The sequence below is a fragment of the Prosopis cineraria genome, unplaced genomic scaffold, assembly GCF_029017545.1.
Source record: "Prosopis cineraria cultivar Desert tree isolate PC_DT_omini unplaced genomic scaffold, ASM2901754v1 PC13, whole genome shotgun sequence".
NCBI classification, from domain to species: domain Eukaryota; kingdom Viridiplantae; phylum Streptophyta; class Magnoliopsida; order Fabales; family Fabaceae; genus Prosopis; species Prosopis cineraria.
In genome coordinates this window covers 11,649,041-11,667,814 of record NW_026555344.1, presented here as the reverse complement: position 1 = coordinate 11,667,814, position 18,774 = coordinate 11,649,041, and the positions used below count along the sequence as shown (strand labels likewise).

The window sequence follows — 18,774 nt, the reverse complement described above, 5'->3', positions numbered from 1 at the left end:
TTATCAATATATTTTATTAGATAAAATTAATCTGTAAGTCCTCCTAATTTTTTTATTTTTAAATTAAGTTCTCATAATTTATTTTATTTTATATTATAATTTAAATTGATTGATGAAAAATTAAAAGACTTACAAATTAATTTTTTTTATTATATATGATTCAACCAATAAAATATTATATTATTTATCATATTAAATGTTGTGTTATTATATATTTTTTTTTAAATTAAGTTTTGTATAACAAAAAATATATCATAAAACCAACATTCTTTTTTATAATTATAAATTTAAAAATCTTTTTATTATATATAATTTAAATAATATTTATTTTAAAATTGATTTTTTTACAAAATAATTTAAATAATATTTATTTATTTAAAATTGATTTTTACAAAATATGTTCAAATATAAATTCATTACAATAATTAACTTCTATCCTCTTGACAACCCCAGTTTAGACAATCATTGTCCGTTGGCTCCCGTTAACCCACGAAAGAGGTGGTGTGTCCATCGGTTTACAAGGTCTCTGCGTTTCTATTCGTCGTTGTCTTCTTCGCACAAGGGTAGGCGAAGATTACAGTCGTAGATGGAGGCCCTTGCTAGTCTTCACCACCGTCACCAACTGTTCGGTTCCTCAGTCGATTGCTGTTGTCCGTCGCTCCGAAGATCGTGTCTTTTCCCAATTTCTCTCACCTCCTGTGGCCCTTCTATCTCCCTCCGTTAGAGCTTCATCTGACTCGACTCAGCCGAATTTCCAAATTCCTCAGACACCTTTGAATCAATTCTGGACTCTTTCCCCAAAATCGCCTCGTTTGCCACTTTAACCGCTGTATCGGCGTTATTCTTCAATGGGTTTTATCGGAATGCTTTAATTTCTAAGTGCATTGCGTCGTCTCCGGTGGCTGCCATCCAAGAATCCGTGGTTGAGGAGAGCGAAATCGAGGAGTTTGTGGGGCCTGCTCGCAAACCATTTCATGGATGCTTAATGCGGTATTTGAAGCTCAAGGAGAAAATTCCAGTAGTGTACGATTTTACGAAAATAAAACCTGACGATCAAGCTTGGAAGGAGTTGAAGTCCCATATTTATAGTTGTAGCGAAGAGTTGGAGCTGGTGAAGATTGGATTTGAAGAGATATTGGAGAAAGATCCATACAGCAAGAAGTCCTATCACGGTCGTGTACTTGAGTACCTGGAAATGGTTGATGAATGTAAGGACATATTGAAGGATATCAAGAAGAAAATGGATAGGTGTGAAAGGCAAAGTGAACATACGAAGTACTTTTTGAGAGTATTTAACGACTTGGTTGATCGAGTAAGAGTCTTGCAGGGATACATGGTCGGTGCTTTGAAGTTTTATCAAGAGCTTGAGGCAGAATAAGAGCAATTTGTCCTTAACGCTGGTTTTAAAGCGTTTTGTATGACTTATGTTCGATATAAAGATTGAAAAGTACCCAATTGCTCATGAAGGTGGGTGTATGAGGCTTAGCTCAAATGCAACATTCTGCTTTTATTATGCCAAGTGATCTTTATTTGTAGTAGTCTTACCAGAGTGACAATATACTGAGTATAAACAGGAAATTAAACCATTGGCTGAAGCATTGGGCTGAATCGCAAGCACAACATATGTATGTATAGTTTAGTGAATATGTGCAGTAATAATTAATTCTTGGAAGAGTATCAATAGTCCTAGAGTGTTTTTTATTCCTGCTTTGGTATTATTGACTAATATACTGTGCTTCTGCAAATTTGGTCGATTCTTTCAATCACCTTGTTGCAATTGCTTCGACTTCTTATCTTTCAGGTTTGGCAATTCGGTTTCTGACTTTTGTGTAGGAACTAGATCATCCACAAATTGCTTGATGTGCGATTGCAGTGACAATGTTGAAAAAGTAGGTCTCAAATTGGACCTTAATAATGTTATCTGTAGTCAGGTAAATCATGTTAGATTAGACATTTTAAAAGTTTTTGGTGCTTTGGATGGATTATATTTTTGTTTGATACAATTCATTTTATCAGGTTATGCATGACTTGGTTATAGTTGAGGTTTATAACTTGCCCAAGATCCTATGACAAAGTCTAAAATTCTGAACTAACGACTGAAGTGAAAGGTGAGGATAACAAAGACAACGTTGATTCATCCCTTTTAATCCTTTGCAGTTCTGTCATATTTTTAGTGGATGAATTAGAATTTGTACTTAGAAGTTGCAACTTTCCACTGATTCCCTATTGTCCATCAGAATATTCTTTACGACACATTTGTGTAGAGCAGGAATTCATCAGTTGGCATTGTCTTTAAACTTGCTTTGCTGAGGGCAGTTCTTGTGGTCACTGTTGGATTACTGATTTGCTGTCCATATGTTATTGTGGGCTTTTCGTTCTACTTACAACGTTAGTAGGGGGGCATTAGTTGATTAGGCAATGTGAAATATTATTTATGCTTTGCCTCTTTACTTGTAAAAATTGTGGGTTTAGTTTGAAAAGGATCCGGACTTGAGGGGTTTATTAGGTTTATATTTGGGGGTTTACATAACCATATTTGGTGAAAAATTCATTCCATTAGGTTTCATTTTCTGTGCAAGATATCCCATGTAAATGTATGCCATAAGAATTACAGATGTGAGTGAGAATATCTCGTTTGTTGTATTAGTAAAGTTAATATGAGATTGAGCTGGTGGAAAGACCTCTATAGAATATTTTACCTCATTCACAAGGGGTTACCTTTAAAAATAAAAGTTCATGTAACAAGGTTAGAACCATTCAAGTGATTGGCTATCACATTCTCCAAAATTGATACAGAATAATATACACTATGGTCTTTAGCTCGGTTCATGTAAGGTTGATAAAGTAAAGATGTATCTTCTTTCCTGAAGTTCGTTGATTAGCTCAGCAAACTTTGTAAAAGCACTAATACTCCTCGCTTCAATTAGCCATGCTTCTCTGAGCATCAAGTTTCTGTCGTTTCTTTATTCTTTAACATGGTTCTTGAATGTAATTGGCTCTAAGCATTTAGTTCTTGAAATGTTCAGCTATAATCACAACCATTGCCATGCCCTTTTCCTGTTTTTGGTTGAGGGCCGCTTTTGTGTGCATGCAGGTCAGGAGGTTTCGGGGAACTCATTTAACAGTATTGGGCCATTTTTGGTCGATGCTTGAGATGAGATGCAATATTTGTTCCTTGTGTACAGTGTAGCTTAATGCATTTTTTTTTAATATTACATATTGTTTGCCATTATTAGTCAGATTTTTATATTGTCTTTCTAGGTATATTGATGGTTCACGAAGGAAGTCTAACACCTAACAACATTGAGTTTGATTTCATGTTGGAAACCATTAAAACCATGGTTTTACTGCCTTGCTTCCATCAAAACATTGGTTTTGAAGGTTTTTAATTTAACACGGAACCAAACTTGCTCCAAGTCTTAAAGATGGAGTTGCTGAACCTATTTGGAGGTTAATAAAACAAGTGCAAAAAAAGCGCATTTGGCACCTGAATCTCAAGGAAAACGTGTTATCATCCACAATTTCACCAAAATGGTGCCTTATGTGATCATGTTTGATCAATTTTGAACCCTAAGTTTGTGTCTATGATGAGAATATAGAGCTGGTTGGGAAACAAAATGGAAGTGATTTTGGAGAAAAACTAATGTTGGAACTATATGCTGTTATTGGTCATAATATTGTTGTGCTTTCAACGTTTTATGAAGTATATCATTTGATGTTCTTCAAGAAATTGGTTGTTTAAATAGTGTCTTGAAGGGAGGCATGACTCAAATCATCTCTAGCTTGGGCAAAAGTAAGTTATTTGTTCAGGGTTTGGTCTTAATCTTCTTCAAATTATTTCTTCAAATAAGAGCCGCTCCACAGGATCTTTCTTTAGCTTTTCCTGTGCTTTTTAGATTATTCTTTTATAGCAAAAGAGTGATTTAGGAAATGAAAATTTACTGAGGAGGCATTAAGTGCAGGAAACAACAATCTGCGGAAGGATTGAGCTAATTTGCGAGTTGTTCCATTTTTGAATAACTCTTGTTCGTTGAAAGGGAAAAAATGATGCTCAATTTCGGAAGTGTCATATGGAAGATATGTTTCTCTGAGATACAGTTTAGGAACTGTGAATAATGTGACTTGCATGAAATGTCCGAGAAGAGAAGCGGATAAAATATTCAAACTCTTAATCGTTGTGTTCTATTAAAGTGGAGGTCTTTCTTTTCTTTTCTTTTCTTTTCTTTTGTCTGTGTGTAAAGAGGTCTTTTTTTATCTAAGGGTTTTTGGTTCAACTAGTTGAAGTTTAAGAGATTCAAATCAGCTTATCTTAAAGTCTTGAGTTCAAATATTGATGCAATCCTGTTGAATAAACGGTTTTGCAAAAAGAGGGTCCAAATTAATTTTGGTGGTGTTAGTGATATTGAACACAAACCTAAATCCCCAACAAGAACAGCAAGGGAATCAGCTGTCGTCAATTTCATTAACAAAATCCACACAATAAACTCACTAAAAACAACATGGGCGGGGTTAAATAAAAAAAAGGAAAAAATCATCGATAATGATCTGACAAAAAAATTTAATCACAAACAAGAGTCAATAACAAGCAGCAAGAAGTCACATCACTTGTTGTTGATGGTATAGTATATATATTCTTCTTACTGATGCTTCAAATTCAACACCATCCAATATAACCAATTGTGCTATTCTCTAAGAAGTGATAGAGATGGAGATACTTACGGACACAACCCTTCCCGAAAAATGAAAGTCAATAGAGTATTATTTAAGTCGAGGCTTGACATTCTTTGACATGCTATTTCCTTCGTTTTTATATATATATAAAAAAATATATTACACAATTTAATAAAGTTAGTTAATCATAATAATTATATCAAAAAATAAAAAAAATTGAACTAAAATGCTTTATGTTAATTAACATAAGCATGCATTAATTATTTCTCATTTATGTAAATTATGAGGAGTAATTTAAGAAATGTGTAATAAATGCTTATTAAAATAGATGATTTTGCTTATATAAAAAACAAGCAAAAAGTAATAGTTTCTCCAATAAATAAAAATGGAGAGAGCATTATTATTACCTAAATTGTTTTGCAATGTTTCAATTTCTAAAAGTCTTTATATCCCATCCTAACGTAAGTAATCATTACATATATAAAAATAAGGTTAAAGGCTACAAAAAATGACATGTGTCCATTTTTAAGTGTGCCGAAATATTAGCAAAATCACCTATTTTAATAAGTTTACCTAATTGAAATTCAAATGAATATATATATATATATATATATATCTATTTAAATATTTAGAAAAATAACATTTGTTTAAAATTTTCCATCTGTCATTGTGATTTCTGAAAATTTTCATCTATCCTAAAGATTTTTTGAAAATCAAGGCTCATACGATCGAGTATATATGCATACATATATCTATTTGAATGTAAATTTAAATTAATATCTATCTATTTAAATATTTAAAAAAAGAATCTGTATTTAAATAGTCAGATCTATTTTTATGATTTCAAAAAATTTGTATCGTATAATCAAATATAGATATATATTTATTTGAAGTTAAATTAATATGTGTCTATCTAAATATTTAATATACAATTATAGGTTTAAAAATAGTAAAGTGCATATTTTTATTTACGAAAATGTATATAATCAATTATTTACATTTAAAAATATTAATTTTGATGAGTTGATATACATATTTAATATTGCATAGTTTAAAAATATTAATTTTATTTATGATTTGTGAAATATATGTGTAATACTCAATAAATCTATTTGAGTTTGGATCTCTACAGTTATTTGAAAGTTTTTTTATGAGTCATTTTAAAAATAGGTTACATCCATTTAAAATATATAAAATTTTAAAATTTGGTGTCTCCTAATGCTTTGGATCATATCAGACAATGAACCATCCGTATAATATTAGCTTCATGTACTCGACTACTGTAAAGTTGCGTTCTAAGACAAGTTCTATCCATTATTTTTGATTAAATTTTGTCAGTATTTATGATATTAAAGATAAGGAGGGCAAGAGACCACGAATGATTACTTAATGGGTATGTCCTAAGCTTTTTTGAATTTTTTATTTGAAAATTTTATTTGACAAGTTTAAGATAATTTTCCTATCTATTTGAAAACTTTATTTAATACATTTATATAATACCTTATCTATTCAAAAAAATTTTCTATCTTAAAATTTATTTTTTTAATTTATTTAATGAAACATATATGTAGTATTATACTTTATTTATATGAAGCATGTTAAGTTAGACTTTCTATATTGGAACATGAAAGTTAAATAATTATATGTTGTTTATAATCATACCTTAATTATTATTTATACATAGCAGATTCCTTCATCGTTGTTTATTTCTCTAATTTATTTTATTTAATTAATCATGCAAAATAAAAAATCATAATTGTTGTACCTTGTAAATGACACCGGCATTAATAATTAAGAAATATTGTATTAGTTTAAATGATCACTCAGAGTGACAACAACAATATTTAAAAAGGTGTGAGATTACACAATTCTAATCCAATGCCATTTGTCTAATATCTATGCAATGTATAGTTGCTGCGCGCTATATTATATAGAAGTGAAAAGGCATATGAAATTTTTGCTATTTAATAGATTATATATCAATTAGGTTTTATATTTTATGCTTTTTATTTCACTTATTTAATTTTTTTAATGTTCTACAATTTTTTATTTTCCCATTTTTATTTGATACATGTCAGCTTGATAATTTTAATAAAAATTTGTGAGCCCTACCTAATTATTCACATTTTTTCATCTATCATGTATAGATTGAAATATCTAATTATTATATATATATATATATATATATATATAAAAGTAGATTTAAGGTTATGTATGAATGACACATGCCTTTTTTTGGGTTTGTTGCAATTTTATATTTTGAAAGATTTTTCTTGCGATTCAATGCTTCGAAGTCGAGTTCAGAGTTAAGTTTGGATTGATTTATCAATTTTTATATGTATTAAAAAATTATGTTTATCTATTTAAAATTCACATTTGATAATTTTGAAAGGATGTTATATTTTAGATGTATATTTATTTGAATTCAAATTAATATCAAGCTATCTATTTAAATATTAGAAAACTATTATGGGTTTAAAATTTTTAATTCAGATTACGATTTCCAAAATATATATCTACAATGATTATGAGTTTAAAAATACTAACACTTCATTATATATGATGATGGTGGCATTATATTAAAAATAGATATCATTTACAGAAATAATGGTGGCATTCCTATGAATCTCTATAATTAAATAAAAAATAGATATCATTTAGGACTTTAAATTCAGATAATTTAATATGTACCAGGTATCTATCATCACAAAAATATATATTTAATATCTATCACCATTTTAAAAAGTTACAATTTCATTCGCTCTCTCAATTCATCCTTATTCAATTATAAATTAATAGTTTTTGACGATACATCACATTTCACCCCTTCATCTTTTATATGTATATAAAAAAATTTACTTGAAAATATTAAATATCAAAATTTTGTTGATAGATGATTTAGTTAAGAATTCAAGTTGGATTTGATATTCAAATTAAAAATTAATATAACAATTTCATGTTAGAAAAAAATCAATTTAACAATCAGATTAATAAAAAGAACCACAATTTCCTCTATTTTACTTAGTATTCACCATTTAAATTTATAGACTATGCAATTAAATCAAAACCAAAACTTACTTGGCGATAGCTTGTAGCAAAGAAGCATATACAAAGTTTCAAACTTTGATATGCATGAATTTCTTTTACACGAGTTTTAAATGCAGTGTTGAGTTAGTTTTCCAATATGCTAATGTAAGTTTTTGTGTGTATGATCTTCTTTAAAGTAATACTAGACTTTACTATATTTTTTTTAATTTTATAGTTATACTCTCTATTTATAGGATGATTGAATTCTTTCAATTATTTTGAAAGTCCTTTCTCATACTTTAAAATAATGTCAAATTTTACTCTATCATTTTTTTTATTTTATAGTTATACCCATAGTCTATGGGATTATTGAATTCCTCTAATTACTTGAAAGTCCTTAGTGAGGGGCCAAGGTCTATACAATCTTATAGTAGTTTTGATTTTTTAGGATTGTAGACATTTGAAAGAAGGTTGGTACCAACAACAATTATTTAGTGAGTATGCCATTAACAAATGATGCAGTCTTTTTTACACTTAAGATATTTAATATCCCAATATCTCACATCCTATTAATATTTTTGGATTATTACAATTTTATAATATTTAAAATTTAAAATAATTTTTATCTTGGGAAAAATTGTTAATAACTACAGTGTAAAGAAAACTTTAAAAAATGTAGTATAAATAAAAATTCAATAAATAATTTTTTAATAGACTAATTTTGAGTCTACAATTTTTTAATATAATAGATATTTTTTTTAGATCATGAATAAAATATATATCCTAACCTAATTAGGGATGTATGTCTTGAGTATAGAAATATAATCATTTCGAAGTAATAATATTAAGGATCTTGATGTTATTAAGAGAATATCATAATTAAGTATATAATTTTTTCCTATTTTAGATTGTAAAATGCATGAGTAGAACTTTCAAAATTTGGATATATAAATCATTATACACACACACACACACACACACATAAGTATGATTATTAGATTTAGTGTTTGTTTTCTTATACTTCAAGGTGCTGCCTCACATTTCCATGCTTTGGAAATTAGGTTTGATTGTTGGTTTATTGATAGGTTTTCAACTAAATTTTTAAATATTTACATATGTTAACTAAAATAATAAATAATATTTAAAATTCAAATTAATATTTAGTTACAAAAAAATTAATATTTCATAATATTTTCATGTATCTGCCCACTTTTATGACATTCTCTTTCATTCACATTATTGGATTATGTAATTAGTTTATCTTATTTAATGTAAAAATATACTGCATCTCCTCTAAAAAAATATATAGGTTTTGAAAATTTCTTCATATGCATCTACATAGTTGATTTTGTGTTTCAAAATCAAGTTTGGTACTTGATTTGGAATAATTTATTATTTTTATATGTACATAAAATATAATATTTAGATTTAGAGTTAGGTTCAGGATAATTTATCATTTTTTATATGTTTCAGGTTGCCTTTTTTTGAGATTTTGTATTTTGAGAGTTAGGTTTAGTTATTAGTTTGTGGATCGATTCAAACTAAAATTTTAAATGTTTATATATATAAACTAAAAGAATAGTTATAAGATGTATATATTCCAAAAAAAATATATTAATTTTATCTATATTCACTAAATTTAAATCTTTAAAATTCAAAATATTATGAAATATATAGATTTGAATTTCAACTATTTTCATTTGGATAAAATTACATGAAATCCAATATTCTCCAATTGAAAAGATATCTAAATTAATAATTTTGTAATATTTTTCCTGTTCAAAGTCATGTGTTATTTTTAAATTTTACCGGATTAATCATACTTTTTAAAAATTTAGTTTAACTCTCGCAATTCTTTAATCTAAGTAGTATTATTTTTTGGACTTTTGGTCATTATATAAATATTTATTCTCAATATAATCTAATTAATGAATTTATGCGTGCTACTTTAAATAATTAATGGACAGGCTAGCATATAGTTGAATCATGAGTGGCTAAAAGATGCATTTCTTTGAACTATGTAAACTTAAATAAATAATTATTTATCTAAAAATATATATTTGAGGTTCAAACTATAGTTGAGAAACAGGCAAGCAGAGTCCATATAAGCCTATTTATTAAAATTGGCCATTTTTTTTAAAATATGAATTACAATATTCAAAAATAAAAAGTAAGTAATATAAATGTTATTTTTAAAGTATAAGGATGTATTATAAAGTCTAATTTAATTTAAGAATTGAAAGTATTATAATTTTCATGGGAGAAAAAAAGGATCTAAATTGATAGTGGTAGCCCATGAAACTTGAATAGAATCAGACTGAAATATATATATATATATATATAACCTAAAAAAATTGTTATAAGATGTATATATTTTTAAATAAAAATAAATTAATTTTATCTATCTCCACATAGATTTAAATCTTTAAATCTCAAAATATTGTGAAATTGTGAAATATATAGATTTGAATACCGCAGATTTAAATTTGGATAAAGTTGCAGAAAATTCAATATTCTCCTAGGTGAAAGATATTTAAATTAAGAGCTAAAGTATAAATTTACCTCATACGTTTTCGAGGAGGCATAATTGATGTTCTTTTGTTTTTAAAGGCGTAATATCACCCTAATATTTTTTAAATCACACAATTTTACCCTAGACAAACAAATCTAAATGTTTGATCGTGTTTGACTGTTTAGTTGCCTTGCTAGAGTGCCACATTGATGCCACATATGAGATTTTGTTCCCTCATTAGTACAAGCATCTTCATTCTTCCCCCCTTCGTCCTTCTTCATTCTTCTTCCAAGTTAGGGGACTCTGTATTAATCCTAAATCTCTCACGCACCTTTATCCAATTGAGTGGAAATCAACCTAAATCTCATGCTTCTTCATGATTTTACCTCTATCTTCAACCAGTCTATAGTTTAGAAAAATCAAAGTTAATTAGCCAGATGAATCCCTTACACCTATTCCATGGCTTCATCCAAACAAATTGAAAGCATCTTGTCACAAGAATGCCAAAGCTCCATCAAAATTTTCTTTCTGGAATTACACATAATCATACCCTCAAACTAACCAAAATTGGTATTTTAACACTCTATTTCAATACCACAATTGCATATAAGTATATGAACAAACTAACCAAAACTAATTTCTTCAACAATTTCACAGCCAAACATCATTATTCACAAAAAAAATTATAGCCCCAAAATGTAGCAATCCATAAAACTAAGACCGAAGATAGAGGGAAGGCAGAGAAATTGAGCACCAAGAAGGTAGAGAAACTCACCAGGTTGAGAAGGCAAGGGGAAGACCGAAGACACAAGGACTGTAGGAAGAGTAGAAGAAGAAGTCGTGAAAGGACATGCAGTCGTAAGGGAACCTAGACAATGGGCCTAAGGGAAGATACAAACTCTTCAAGCTTTGCTTAGGGAAGATTGAACATGAAATCGTGAAGGTTATTGTCATCGTTGATGATGTATGAGAGAGTGAGTTTGAGCCTCTTCCAAAACCCATGATCCCTTAAACTCCATTGAAGCTCACACCAATAATTAAGGGGACAATGATAGCATGAGGGAAGACAAGAACTCGAGAAGCCATGGGCGGGTTGTTTGAATCTGAGAGAAGTCAAGAACTTAAGAAGCCATGGAATTTTGTTCACACCAATAATTGAAGGATGCAAATGCTTTTTGTAAGATGATTTATAAAGATGTGGTCCGAAATTTTGTTCAAATATGAGGTTTACATTAATAGTAATCTTACTTTCTGAAGCCTCAATGCTTGCCTTATCTAACTCAAAGAAAAAAAATCAAATGGAGTATCAAAAAAAGGATGTAGGGATGATAAAACATGTATTGTTTTTTTAAAAAATTTTTTTATTCCACAATACATGGCATGTGGCAGATAACAGTCAACTTGATGGTCAAAACTTAGATCTGTTTGTTTAAGGTAAAATTGTATTATTTTAAAAATGTTAGGGCGACATTGTGCCTTTAAAAATGAAATGATACCAATTGCACCTCCTAAAAAATGCCTGGGGCAGATTTGCACTATAGCCCTTAAATCAATCTTTTTTTTTGTTGGTAAAAAAACCAATCAATTTTTAAATATTTTTTCTGTTCAAAGTCATGCATATATTTTTAAATTTTATATAATTAATCATACGTTATTAAACTTAGTTTAATTATGGTAATTACTTAATCTAAGTAGTATCATTAACATTAAGTACTTTTTGTTAATGAATAAATATTTGTACTCAATATAATAAATTAATGTATTTAGGCATGCAACATTAACAATTAATGGACCAGCATCTAATACCATTTTAAACATTTATACAACATCTTTGCTTAAAATTCCAATTATGGATGGCTACAAGATGTATATCTTTTAACTACATACACTTACTTAAATAATTATCCATCTAAAAGTACATATTTTAGAATCAAACTATAGTTGAGAAACAAGATGCAATGGCCTATATGAGCCTAGCTATTATAGGCTTAGGTCTACAACCCAATTATCTCAAAATCAACTGATTTTCAAAGCCCAGCCTATATTTAACATGCTTATGGCCAAGCTCATAAGCCTATTTTAAATTTTTTTGTCTTTAAAAAGATTTAATTTTTACATTATATTATTACATATTCTTTTTTTAAAATATAAATTATAATGTTAAGGATAAAAAATAAGTAGCATAACTGTTAATTTTCAAGTATAAATATATATTATAAAGTCTAGAATCAATGTAAAAATAAAAAAGCATTTTATTTTTCAAGGGCAGAATAAAAACGAGCTTAAATAAGCTACCCAAATCCAACACCTTTCTATAGGGCTAAAAGGGTTTAAGCTTTGAAGCTCAATTATACTAAAATTTTTTAATTTTTAAGTCCAAGCTCTAAAATATAAGTTCAAACTAGCAACTTGTATTTGTAGCTCTTATTCAAACTACCATGCTTGAGCTGAGATATTGTTATAATTTAAATCCTAACATAAATTTTTTTATGTTGTCAATTTAAATCTCTAAAGTTACATCTTATTTAATCAATGCATCTTACTTACTTTGTACTTATTCAAATTAATTTTTTAGTTTAAAGTCTAATTAAACTTATGCATTGATCTTAATATTATTATAATATTTAATCAAATTATGTTGTTATTGTAAGCTTAAAGTCTATTTAAAACATAATTAAAGCTTTAAAGTAGGCTTTAAAGGCCTAAAGCCTATTTAAAGCTTTAAAGCCTCACCAGTAGCCCTATTTAAAAGGCCTATTTAAATTACTCCCTCTATTTCAAATTATAAAATACTTTTAAATGAGTTTTTTCATTTCAAAATATAGAACACTTTAAGTAAATTAAGGTGTCATTAAATGCACTAATTTTAATATTATCCTTTCTCTCTCTATAATTAATTTTCATTTCTTATCTTTTCAATATATTAAATGATGAGTATTTTTAAAAGTTTATATTTTTGTTTTGAAGAGATAAGTTTGTTAAGTGTATTTAATGAGGTTTATTAATATGTAAGATTTTGTCTAAAAGTATTTTATAATTTAGGACGGAAGGAGTAGTTTTTAAGTAGGCTTTTGAGCTTTTAAGCAGACTTGTATTTGAGCCATGACAAAAAATATTATATAAACTTTTGGTCAGGTTCACGCCTTTAACCTACTACATAGGTTTAGACATATTTGGATGCAATTGAACCCATTCCATAAATTTACCACTCTTTAGTTGTTGATGTGGATAGCAATGATGATGAAATTATATCGAACATAGTGAAGCATGTAAAGGCAAGGAAATAAACATGTATGAAGATACAATGTGTTCTGTTTTATGTTATGTTTAAATAAAATGTCTTCCTTAATTTCATTTTGGGGTATTGTGTTTTGATGACTATTTTTGTTCATTTTAATAACTACTGGTTCCAAATATGATCAATTTGTAGTGATTATACTAGCATTCTTTCTTTCGTTTAATGAGATCAAAAGAATCAAAATTTTATTGGTGACTTTTTTATGATAGTTTTTTAACTTTTAATGCTAGCCTTAAAAATTGGACAATGAAAGTATAACAAAATAAATACTAATTATTTAAAAATTATTATATCATGAAGGGTGTTTTTTTGTAGGTATATGAATTGTCTTGAGTAGAAAAATTATGTAAAAATATAAATTGCGACCATTCATGACTTTTTATTCTCTTTAGCCATGTTAATCAGCTATGTAAGAAGACAAGAAATCATTCCAATTCATTGAACCTCCATATTATCAATGAAATGACTACAGTAAACAGACAAAAATTATTTTATTCAATTAACCAATTAATATTGTGCCGTTTTCTTTACCCTAGGGGAAGAACATCGACTTTTTATTCCACATTAAATGTAATTAGTCCGCAAACCTCCTTCCCATTAATTTTCACTTTGGTTTTGTCCCTCATCTAATAGTGACTCATTCCTTACTTTCTTGCTTCCAATAATGTTATGTATTATACGTATTATATTAAAAAAAACACACACACGCACAAACACATTATAAACTATTTAATTCTTCTACTCTTTTCAAAAATATATAATTTTTAGAACAATTAAAATATTTTTTGTTAATTAACATTAGCCTTTCATTAATAAAAAAGAATTATACTTAATTTTATATGTACTTATAAGTATTTTTTATTTTAAGTAAATTATTTAAAAACATATAAATTAAAATTGATCATTTGAATTAATACAGAATTTTTTTGTTATTAATTGCATGTAATATTAATTAAAATTATTCTATGTATGCCAAATATTGTTATTAAATTTTCATCATATATATTAATTTAATTTGTTTATAAATTTCAATATTTATCATATTCCCCCTAATCATCAATATCTAGAGGTTCATAATTTTGCATAATTTATTATAGAAGAAACCTAAGTATTAAATTTGATCATAAATGATAAATGTCACATATTTAAAAAAACTATCATATCATGGGTGCTTTACTAGTTATTCCACATATAGCATAGTGCGTTTGTTGAGAGCTCCATTCTCAATAAATTCCATTGGTCACCTGTAGCTGGCTTGATGCTGCGTCATGCGTAAGATTGGCAATTAAGGCCACGCGGATAAACTTTGTTGACTTGTCACTGAGTTTGAACCCTTTTCAAATCATTATTTTTATAGTATAATTTTAAAAATAAAAAAATTAATGACCATTGAATTTTTGATAATTTTTAAAAAAGTATATCATTATTTATAAATATTAATATAGACAATTATAAACAAGAATTCCAGTTTCAATCTTAAAGTGACATTTAAAATTTAAGTGCCATTTTTGTTTACCTAATTTAAGTGCTGTATTTATAATTAAAATTTTTAAATTTAAATTTATTTGCACCGTTATTTGCAGCTTACTTTTCACAAAATTTTGTTGAGATTTAATTGTCATTGATTCCTTCTTTTGGAACTTAATTGTTGTTCTTTCTTATTTGTTTTGTCATTCTTATCTTCTTAACCTGATTATTTAATTTAAAATTTGATCTTTTATAAAAAAAAATTATTGATAAATTTTAGCCATTAAGTTTTAATATTGCTGTGGAAGCACATGATTTTTTTTTTTACTTTTTTTATACTTCGTTTTTACTGGATCATTTTTAAAATTTTCCCAAATATCTAATAAAAAATGTGGAATGCCTATCCATCATTTCGGCCAAAAACAACCCATTATGGTTTATGTAAATATTAAAAAATTGTAATTTTATCAAAATCCTACGAAATTCAAATACTAAGTATATAGTATATCATCTGAAGTTGAATAAATAAAACTTAATTGAGGGGACATCTATCATTGTTTTAAAATTAAATATTATTACAATTACAAATATGATGGTATAAGATAAAGGAAAAATGACAGTAAAATCCTTTTAAATTATTTAAATGATATATTGATCCCACAAAATGGCATAATTTTTTTTAGAGTCTCAAAGATGTTTTTTTGTCATTGAGAAATTATAAGAAATGACACTTTTTTCCTTTATTCAAATTAAAAAAATTGTATCTTTCCATTCACAACTTTTGTTCCTATATTAACAACTTTTATTTTTAAATTAGTAACAATTTGATAATCATTCATAACTCCACATTTGTAGGTCCTGATATGCATCTTAGTGTTGAAAATTCATAACTTTTCATTCACAACTTTTATTTCTATATTAACAACTTTTGATTCTAAATTGGCAATAACTCAATAGCAATTCGCAACTCCATATGTGTGGATCCTGATTTGCATTAGGTGTTAAAAATTTACAATTTTCCATTCACAACTTTATTTTCTATATTAACAACTTTTATTTTTAAATTCGCAACAATTCAAGAGCCATTTACAACTCCGCATCCGCAGGTTCTGATATGCATTAAATGTTGAATATTTGCAACTTTTCATTCACAACTTTTATTTTTATATTAACAACTTTTTGTCTCTAAATTCACAACAATGTAACAAGGAATTATAATTTATCAATATTTGTTGTGAATTGACTAAATCAACAAAAATGAATTATCACTCTAATCTAAGAAATTCTAGCTTTCATTAATTTAAATGATAAGAAAACTTTAAAAAATGATAACTATCTAAGATTTTGTTGTCAATTACATGATCTACAATTTGTATCAAAATACCATACAATCCTTTTGACAAAAATATATAGAGGGTTAAATCTTCTATATATAAAATGCTTCGGCTATGTCATATTTATAATCCAAAAAAAATAGTCATCTTTGCACACTGTACAAGACAGAAGCCAACTGAATTCACAGAATATACACAAAAAGGGTGTCATATCCATATCATATTCTAGATTGGATTAGGATTTCTACAGTTCTTGCGTCTATGACCTGGTTAATGGTATAGTATTAGGATTTCTACAGGTCTTGCGTCTATGACCTGGTTAATGGCATAGTGAACAGTAATAAATCTTATTATTCTTATATTTGTATGGAAATTTATAGACAATGCTATATTTGTACAATGCTTTTTTAAAGGCTTCAACATGAGAAAAGGTCTGCCCTACGCTTGACAACAAATCCATCCACTTAGAAGAATTAAGCTCTAGTATCGGTGTATGTGCACTTTGTACTCCACATGGTAATGTTAGACGTTCTCCAGAGGTTTGGTAGGTTAGACATTCTCCACTACTTTTAAAGGCTACATGTTCAAAATCATGATCTTCAATAGTAAGAGAAAGAGAGTTTAGATTTGAAAGTGACAAGAATTGATCCATCCTGCATTCACAATCCATCCAATTTCATGTGTCATTTACATTTACCTTGACAATGATAACTTTAGTTACTAAAATAACAACCATCCTATAATAAATGACAACTTAGAGGAATTAACATAGTAACTTGCACTGGTCCTTTCTCAATTGTTGTTTCTCCATTGCCATTTCCTTTACAACTTATATATACATGATTGCTTCTAATATTATGCTCAAATAAAGTAGCAATTCCACCATCATCAACAAAGTTTATAAAAGTCATTTCATCAAATTTCACAGTGTATTTCATGTCACTCAAATTAGTGTTAATGCTAAAACAAAATGATATCATTGTTCTAAATTCTTCAAATATCTTCCTTTCTCTTATTATTTTTATCCTCACACTCCCCCCATTATATTGAATTTTACCTTCAAATTTTTTTTACAAAATGTCCTATTATGTGGAAATAACAAAATAGTTCTTTTTCAAAACTAGAAGCAGAAGAAGCCATTTCTCATGCCAACTTGAAATAATAAAATAACCATTCATCAACATGTCTATTTCTCAAATATCATGATACATATCTGTTATATTTTATCCAACAATAATTATTTTTCTTATATTCACAACTTTGTGTTAGTTATTCACAATTTTAGTTTATGCAATTACAATACAACTGAAAATGATATATCATTTATCATTTATCTATGAGTAAGCATCCATATTCATATACAGCAGAGAAAATGAAGACCTCAATTATGAAGAGAAAATGAAGACTTCAATCATTTATGCATCTTAACCCGTTTCAACTTTAATTATCACATATGGGAGGAGAAGTTTCAAGGAGGAGAAGAAATTTGCCCACATACAACAAAACTAACAGAGGAAGAATAATTACTTATATATACCAATGTATAAAAGAAATCACCCATGCACAGCAGCTCCAAAAAAAAAAAGGCAAGCAAGAAGAGAAGAAGAAGAACCAAAAGAAGACCATGAAGAAGAGAAGAACAAAAAGACGATGAAACAAAGGCAAGAACGTGCGCCAATTACTTTGGCAATTTAGTCATTTCTTTTAATTCTCTAATGATAGAAAAATTTTATGAGACTCTAAGAAAATTATACTATTTCATGAGACCAATATGTTATTTAAATAATTTAAATGAATTTTTTTATTATTTTTTCTAAAATAAAACCATGTTGAATTGTTGATATGCATGGAAATTAATAAGAATTGGAAATATTGATTAAATATTGAAGTTGCTGGCAAGTGGCAGACAATTGAAGTCTTTTGCGTTATAACAATAAATAAATGCTATTTAAAAGGATAACTATAGAAGAAAATGATGATGATGATGATGATAAAATGAGATGGAAGCCATACATATTAATTATTTTATATTCATTTTCTTAGTGATTGCATGGGTATGTAAATAACTAATTATAAGTAATCTAACTGTTACTATGTCTTAGTGATCGACCTATGTTATGGGGAAAATAAAACCTAATAACACCAGACACAGATTTTAAAAATGATTTTTTTTTCAAAACCTGAGATTATTATTTATTCTCAAAACTCACAATTTAATCCTTACAAAATCATAATGATATTTTAAATATATTACTTTGAATATAAGTAATACTTTTATAAAATAGTATCAATCCACTATCAACTATAAGTTTAAAGAAGTAACTGTAGTTGTCAAAAAGGATGAAGTATGCTTTTACCCTGCTTTTTTTTAATCATTTTTTTATTTAAAGGCTCTAATAGTAATATCCGAAAAGTAGAAACTAAGTGGGAAATTGATTCTTCCCCTATAGCTCTTTAACCAGAAT

General features: G+C 27.6%; 1 protein-coding gene across 1 annotated transcript; it reads left to right on the top strand.

The window, feature by feature from the left end:
* Positions 1 to 586: 586 nt before the first annotated feature.
* LOC129289893 (uncharacterized) lies at positions 587 to 2,615 on the top strand. Its single transcript, XM_054926650.1, has 4 exons — positions 587 to 650; positions 741 to 1,625; positions 1,802 to 1,931; positions 2,017 to 2,615. Exons 1-2 carry the CDS (start codon positions 587 to 589, stop codon positions 1,376 to 1,378), a joined length of 702 nt encoding a protein of 233 aa, XP_054782625.1. The 3' UTR covers positions 1,379 to 1,625; positions 1,802 to 1,931; positions 2,017 to 2,615.
* Positions 2,616 to 18,774: the final 16,159 nt, after the last annotated feature.

Excerpts from the sequence above, each read along its gene's own strand:
- LOC129289893 (XM_054926650.1), top strand. The coding sequence starts at position 587 with ATGGAGGCCCTTGCTAGTCTTCACCACCGTCACCAACTGTTCGGTTCC. Across the intron at positions 651-740 it reads TTCCTCAGTCGATTGCTGTT|ACTCAGCCGAATTTCCAAAT; the intron begins GTCCGTCGCTCC and ends TCATCTGACTCG.